The sequence below is a fragment of the Cannabis sativa genome, chromosome 7 (assembly GCF_029168945.1).
Source record: "Cannabis sativa cultivar Pink pepper isolate KNU-18-1 chromosome 7, ASM2916894v1, whole genome shotgun sequence".
NCBI lineage: Eukaryota > Viridiplantae > Streptophyta > Magnoliopsida > Rosales > Cannabaceae > Cannabis > Cannabis sativa.
Window position 1 is genome coordinate 5,709,503 of NC_083607.1, and position 8,431 is coordinate 5,717,933.

General features: G+C 29.5%; 1 protein-coding gene across 1 annotated transcript; it reads left to right on the forward strand.

Annotated features, from left to right (window-relative positions):
• The first annotated feature begins 1,808 nt into the window (after nucleotides 1-1,808).
• LOC115697885 (vacuolar cation/proton exchanger 3) lies at nucleotides 1,809-7,132 on the forward strand. Its single transcript, XM_030625055.2, has 12 exons — nucleotides 1,809-2,215; nucleotides 2,335-2,402; nucleotides 2,544-2,572; nucleotides 3,517-3,713; nucleotides 3,919-4,134; nucleotides 5,352-5,480; nucleotides 5,591-5,707; nucleotides 5,806-5,859; nucleotides 5,977-6,093; nucleotides 6,185-6,278; nucleotides 6,377-6,426; nucleotides 6,556-7,132. Exons 1-11 carry the CDS (start codon nucleotides 1,940-1,942, stop codon nucleotides 6,421-6,423), a joined length of 1,344 nt encoding a protein of 447 aa, XP_030480915.1. The 5' UTR covers nucleotides 1,809-1,939; the 3' UTR covers nucleotides 6,424-6,426; nucleotides 6,556-7,132.
• Nucleotides 7,133-8,431: the final 1,299 nt, after the last annotated feature.

An 8,431-nucleotide genomic window follows, 5' to 3' on the forward strand; every position in this document is an offset into this window, starting at 1 on the left:
TGCAGGTTACTTTGATTGACAATAGTGTTTAGTTTATAAGGTTAGTTTGAGCAATATATCAAATTTTACTTATATATTATAAAAGAAAAAAGCATAGTAGTGCTCTAATAACAATGTCACTGTAAGAAATGTTACTTTTGCCAGCACATTTTTGTATTGCAAAAGTTTGGTATTGCGCTGGTAAATAGAATTTACTTGTGATGTATTGGCAAAAGAGATTGGCAAATCAACGTTGGTATTAGAACTTTTACCAGTACAAAATAAAAAGCGCTGGCAAAAAATACTTTTCCAAGCGTAAATGCGTTGGTAAAAGTTAGATTTTAGCCACTGTAAATATGCACTGGTAAAACTTTGACCTTTTTGCCAGCGCAGTTTGCGAAATGCGGTGGTAGAAGTAACTTTTACCACCATAGTAGCGAACTGTGCTAGTAAAAGTGACATTTCTTGTAATGTGTACAAAGTATATATATTATATTTTTATTAATATAATTTAGTTTTTGATTGAATCTAACATATTTTAATTTAATAAACAACATACTAATTTAATAAATATCATCTCATTTGACACCTTGACACCTTAAGTTAATAACGTATTAAATAATATACTCCCAAACTGTTCGACAATATAAGGAATTGTATTTTATTAAATAAGAAGAATATTACACTTAAATAGAATTTTGTGTTGTATTAATTATTATAATTATAAATTTTAATACAATACGAATCATATTATTTAATACATAAAATATAGTTTCGCATTAGCTTGTATTATAATATTTATAAGTAGTTTTTTCATTTATATTTTTATAATTGATTTTTTATTTATTTATAAAAACGGAAACAACATAACCTCGAAATTTAATAAGCATACACTTAAAATAAAAATAACTTTTATAGAATAGAAACAGCATGACCTTAAAATAGAATCAGCATAACCTTAAAATAACAACTTTTATAAAAATGAACAAAAATCTAAATAAACGTAAAAATGAAAAAAAAAAAAATCAAAAATGCAATATACATGGTAGTTTCCCTATTTAGAAATGGTTCGAGGTAGGGAGTCGTGTCGGAGTGGGGGTCGATGCCCAGTCTAGGTTTGGGTCTAGGTACGGGTACGAATCGAGTTCCAGTTCTGATATATATCCAAGTCCAAGGTTGAGGTTAAGGTCCGAATTGGGTCCGAGACGAGATTAGGGTCCGCGTCTGGGATTGGAATCTGCGTCCGACGCCGGGGTAAAGGGTCCAAGATCAGTGTCTGGGGTCCAGATCCGGGTTTCAAACTGAGGTTGAGGTCCAAGGCTGGGGCTCAGGGTTTCGAGTCTAAAGTCAGTGTCCAGGGTGTAGGGTCGTGGCAGGGTGGGGTCGGCTTTATGGTAAAGATAGTTTAATTTTAGACAACACAAAACAATACAATCTAACACAATACAATACAACTGTATACTAAATAAAATCTCTATTCATATATTACTCAATGATTAATACTAAAGGGCATGTTAAATTGTTCAAACACTTCTACAAAGTCATAACAAACCGCTATTAATTAGTGAATTCCAACAACATTTTCACTGCTATATATCCCTAATCACTAATATGATACACTACCTGGTATACGTTACTATCCAAACCATTAATAAAAATAATAAGTTAATAACTTACCAAACTTATCATGTTATTTTTTTTTACCTTATTATCTCTCTTAATTATTTTCTCCCTTTTAAGTTTACAAACAACGGTTATATATATCTCTTTTTTTTCAATATATTATAATTAAAATAAATAGAGAAACTTCGTGGAAGATCACTCACTTTGCATCTATATAACAGTGTATTCACTCTCTCTAACTTCTCACACACACACATAGACACTACTACTACTCTCAATTATATTATCATCATCATTATTATTATTAATTTTGATTTAATTAATAATAATAATACTAATGGCTTCATCAATTAACCAACAAGAGCCATGGCAAATGGAAAATGGTCAACCAAAGGGACTAAGCAGAGAAGGAAGACATGGGAGAACAGCACACAACATGTCATCTTCTTCTCTTAGAAAGAAATCTGACATTAAACTTGTGTCTAAAGTCCCTTGTGCCCTTCTTAGAACCTTCTTGGCTAATCTTCAAGAGGTCATTTTGGGAACAAAGCTTTCTATTCTCTTTCCTGCCATTCCTTTAGCCATTGCTGCTCACTCTTTTGGATTTGGAAGAGTACGTATATAATATAAATATAAATATAAATATAAATATAAATACGTTACTTTTTCTTATAAGCTCATAAATAAATAAATTGTAACGGTTTTTGGGGTTTGTTTGAATTGAAATTACAGCCATGGGTCTTTGCTTTGAGCTTGCTTGGACTAACTCCATTGGCTGAACGTGTCAGCTTCCTCACAGAGTAAGCTATATATATATATATAAATATATATTCATGAATTTTTTGTATTGATATTTTTTTTAATTTTGCTTAAATTATTATATGATCTGAAATAATAATAAATGAAAAACTCATCTATTGTTTTTTTCTTTTTTTTTTCAGACAAATAGCTTATTACACTGGTCCAACAGGTATGATTTAAGCTCATGATTTTGTTTTTGTTTTTGATTCGAACAAATAGGATCCGAGGAGATATTATTCAGTCTCTACAATAACTAATAAACATAATATTGATCGACTTAATTCCATACTAAAAAATATAATTATGATACAATAAATATTATATATATCAGGTGGAATTAATGTTCAAACTACTTGATTTCAAAACAAAAAATATATTCTACTTTGTAATTCTCTTATCAAGATTGTAATTTAAGAGTAATGATTTTTGTGTTATTATATATATATATTGATACACACTACATCAGTTAATGAGAGGCTCATATTATTTATTTCCTCTAAATCAGCAATTTTGAATTCAAAAAAAAATTCATATTTATGTATATGTGTAAATTATATATGGAAATATTAAGTAATTACACAAATTAAAGAACACATGGCTCACAATTTGGGATTAAATTTTATTCTATTTCAAATTGTAAAACCGAAATAATTATACTAAGACCCACAACCACATGTCAAGTGTATTCTTAAGAGTTTCATGTAATTATTAAGACGTTTTTTCATCAGTAACGTATATATATGTGCTTAGCTAGCTAGGTTGGAAAAGCAATAATTTCTTGAATTAATTAAGTACAACAATGATGTTAAAAATGGAAAAATGAAAAAATATAAAATATTTACCTATGTGGTTATAAACACTGACATAACAATTTTGACCATATTAATATTCATTATTATTTTCTTTGTTTTTAATAAACAAAACAAAACAAAACAAATCTCTTATATCTATATATGTATATATATCCTTGGCCATGGGGGACCATAATTAATTAATAATTTTAAGACAAAAACACGTACATTGATGGTTTTGTTTGAATCAATAAGGTATATATGTGCTACTGTTTTATTGAATATATTAATAATTATAATTGTGAATGTAATAATTTTGCAGTGGGAGGGCTTCTAAATGCAACATGTGGCAATGCAACTGAGATGATAATAGCAATATTTGCATTAGCCCAAGGCAAAATTGAGGTGGTCAAATACTCTCTCTTAGGCTCCATACTCTCAAACCTACTCCTTGTTCTTGGTACCTCTCTTTTATGTGGTGGAATTGCCAACCTTGGTACTCAACAAAAATATGACAGAGTAAGTAATAACCCTAAATACCCATTTCTCTCTATTATCTATATTTCATCATTTTAAAAAAGTATTGGTCTAGACTTTGTACCACATGGAATAAATAATAGAGTATTGAGTCATATATAAGAACATGGACTACTCCAATCATCACCAATTGATTTTTAAGTGAAACCCTTTTCACTAAAAATGTTGAAATTTTATTGTATAACAGAGACAGGCGGATGTGAACTCGGTACTACTCCTGTTGGCGCTGTTGTGCCAGTTGCTGCCGATGTTGTTCAGCTACGCCTCGGCTTCATCGGCTGCAGTCACACTTGAGTCGACGCTGCAGCTTTCGCGAGCCAGCAGCATTGTCATGCTCATGGCTTATGTGGCTTACCTTGTCTTTCAGCTCTGGACTCATCGCCAGTTGTTCGAAGCTGAAGAGGTATATATCTTTATATATTAAAAGTGCCTATCTAACGACATTTCTTGGTTTAACATTCTTGGTTTAACAGAATATACTTAAAAATAAAAGAATATTCTGTTAAATTTAACGATTAGGTTTGATCTCCCGTTAAAAAATAAACCCAATAATTAAACCCAAAAAATTAAACAATCTTTTAAATAAACAATCTTTTAAATATTAATAATTTCTTTTTAAATTGAAAAAATCATCTTAGCCACATATCTCTCTAACAAACCTATCTTGGGAGAATATTAATAATTTTTTTATTTATTTTTTAAAAAAGAAAAATATACATAAAATATCTAGAAAAGATAATATAAAAGAAGATTGATTGTGTTGGCTTAGAGATTTTTGGGCTTGGGCTTAAAAAAATAATAATAAAAAAAAGATGAAATGGGCTGTAATTAGTATTTACCTTATATGTTTGTGTTTATTTTTAGTTTTATTTTTAATTTTACCACCAAGAGGAGAAGGTTGAAAAATATTAGAATATGAAAATATTATTGGTGCTTATTAGTAATTTGCAAAGAATGTGAAAGTCTATAAATATATAGTTGTGTAGCTATTATTAGATATGAAATGAGATAATAGAACTTTTTTCAATTAGAAGATTAATGTACATTTTACTATTAATAACATACATTATTATAACACAACTATGTTTTACTTATTAAATATACTGACACATATTTTATTTTTATAAAACAAATCGTTCAAATAATTATACTATTTTAATTATTAATTAAAATAAAAAATTAAAATATTAAATAAAACTAACACTACGTGGCTTGGCACGTAACAATCACCTAGTATATAATAATATATATCTATATGTATTTACATAATAAAACTAAAAATTTCTCTTTCATCACAGCCAAAATAAATTAAATGCTCTTATTTTTCAACTTTGTAGTACTGCTATTTTTTATGACTATGAATTTTTAACAAAATGTATATATATATAGTCAATTTATAGCTTAACTGCTAGCTAGCTAGCTAGCTAGTACATTTTGTGGTCCACAACAGTAAAAAATGATCAAGAAAATTATTAGGACTTAATTTTCTGTACATCTCATTTTTGTGATGATGATAATGTCAAATAATTATTTGATGTGACAAGTACATGGTGAGGGTATATAATTAATTATTAATTATTAATTAATAATAATGAAAGTACTTATGATGATGATGATCAGGATGAAAGGGAGGGTGAGAATTCATCGGAAGAAGAGGCTGTGATTGGATTTGCAAGTGGATTTGTTTGGTTAGCTGGAATGACTCTAGTCATTGCTTTGTTGTCCGAGTATGTAGTACAAACAATTGAGGTAATTAATTAATTAATTAATAATAAAACTACGTCGTTTTCATCACTACTACTCTTATTCTATTTATGACATCACAATTATTAATTATTAATTAATATTAATTATTTTAGGATGCATCGGACACTTGGGGTTTGTCAGTAAGCTTTCTAAGCATAATTTTGCTACCAATTGTTGGAAACGCAGCTGAACATGCTGGTGCTGTTATCTTTGCTTTCAAAAACAAGTTGGTCAGTATATATATACTTTACTTAATTATTATAATATCAATGTTTATCTATATTAATATACTAATTATTATTATTATTATCACATAAAAAAAATGCAGGATATTACATTGGGTGTTGCATTAGGATCAGCTACTCAAATTGCCCTATTTGTGGTATGAACATATATATCTCATAATTATTATAGTACTATTTGTAGTTTATTAATTAAATAAATTATTTTCATTTTAAATATAAATATATATATATATGTATGAATTACTCTCTTTCAGGTCCCATTGTGTGTTGTTGTTTCTTGGATTATGGGAATTAAGATGGATCTCAACTTTAATCTCCTTGAAACCAGTTCTCTTGCCATAGCTATAATTGTCACAGCTTTTACTCTACAAGTAATTAATTAATTAATTATATTTTTATTTTTTCTCAGTCATGTATATATAATATTAGTGTTATATATTAATATTACTTTTTATATTATAGGATGGAACTTCTCACTACTTGAAGGGCCTTGTTCTTTTGCTATGCTATGTTGTCATTGGAGCCTGCTTTTTTGTATCCGAAACCCCAGCAAGCAGTAAGTACTCCTTTCAAAAAAAAAAAGAAACTTTATTCAAATTAAAAATGTGTATATATAAATAAAAAAAATTTATATTTTTTTTTTGGGATGTATAGACAATGGAGTTAATCACATCAACTTGGAACTCTTCAGATCAGCTTAAAAAGTGAGTCTATCTACTATCTCTATATTATTAATGTATTAAAACAAAAAATCATATTAATATATAATATAACTATATATTATATATATATAACTAATAAAATGTAACTATTGTAATTTGGATTTTGTGTAGGAATAACTTTTGGGAGGAAAAAAAAATGGTGACTAGTGATGAGGAAAAAAATCAAAGCTCAAAGGTTCATGATTGGAATTTGGAATGATGATGAAAACATATGGATTTGGAAAATTGTGTTGATATTCTTTCATTTTGATTAATTCGTCTCTGCATATGTATGGTTCCAATCGATATATATATATCACTTGCCGGAGAGCAACACTTGAAGTTCTGAAAAATCATTTCAAGGGGTGAAGCTTGATGAGGGACTGGTGTGGCTACTTATATATATATATATAAATATATATATATATATCACAATATATCTCATATGTATACAAGAATAATAATCATCTTTTTCATCATTTGTGTTTGAGTGTTTAATAATAATAACTCATACCATGAGTTAAAGTTGTTTCTTTTTTTTGCTAGGTTTCTTCTTGTAGTGTCAGAAGTACTTTTTTGTTTTGTTTTTATATATATAATTTAATATCATATTATTATTCTGTATGGAGAATAAATGTTCTTTATTCGATATCTTGTAGTGCCAAATGTGTTAATAATGGAATATAATATTGGTGTTGTGTTTGGCTTTTGATCAGTCTATTAATTTATGCAAATTAACATAATATGATATATTTTTCTAATTATAATGCCATACACATTTCCTCTCTCACTAAAGAAAGATTAGAAGATTATTCCATTATATAAAGTACTTTGAACATATAAGAATTTTTTATTTATAATTTATATATTATTTTTTGATGAATAAGGAATCTTGTATTGCTCAAACAATCAATTTACATCACATGTTTTGTACAAACACAGCTATCACTGCTACCATCTGCTATAACTCTAAACTGCCTACCAAATTACAAATTCAAGTTACAAACTCAGCACCCAATTCTTGTCCTCATCCTTTGCTTTGCTTGGCCATACCCCAACAATCCTCCTCTTGCTTTCCTGATGTACCCGATTCACTATTACTGTGATTTGCCACTGTTTTTGGTTCCATAGCACATCATTGCGTGCACCCCAGATATGATAAACCAAGGCAGCCAACATAGTTAAGAGCATACTCTTCTTGGTGGCTGACACGCCCTTCTTTTTGTTGATAAGATGCAGCAGCTGCTGCAAATCAGTGGCTTTAGTGCCCCATTGCAGCCGTGTCTTCCATTCTGTAAGACATTTATTACTATACTCACACTGGAAAAAAAGATGTTGAATTGATTCATTATCCTTCCCACATAATAAACAAGTTAAGTCCACATGTGTGTCATATTTACTTATCCTATCTTTTGTTTTCAATCGGTCCCACAAAATTAACCATAGGATAAACTTGTGTTTGGGAATAACAAGCCTATCCCACACTTGTTTGCTCCACTCCTTCTTCTCTGGCCTATTAAACAACACATGATAGATGCTTGAAATGCTAAATTTCTGCATAAGGAAAGTTGCTCGATCCATCTTAGCCTTCACCTGATCTCTAACTCGAATCAATTTTTTTCAAAACTAGCTGCAATCGGTGGGAGCTTCATAATCCCACCAGCACCTATCTTTCAAGTATACAGTATGAACCCATTTGACAAACAGACAGTCTTTCTTGTTAGCTATATCCCATACATACCTTGCCATAGCTGCTGTATTCCATTTCTGAATGTCTCTAAGACCAAGTCCACCAGCACTTTTGGATGTGCATACATGCTCCCATGCCACCAAACCAGCCCCCATCATTGATTGAGTGCCCTTCCATAAGTATGATCTGCAAATGGCCTCAATATCTTTGAGCAATTTCTTAGGTAAAATCATAATCTGAGCCCAATAAGTGTGTATAGCTATGAGTACATCATTTATCAATGTTACTCTTCCCATATATGATAGATTCCGAGAGCTC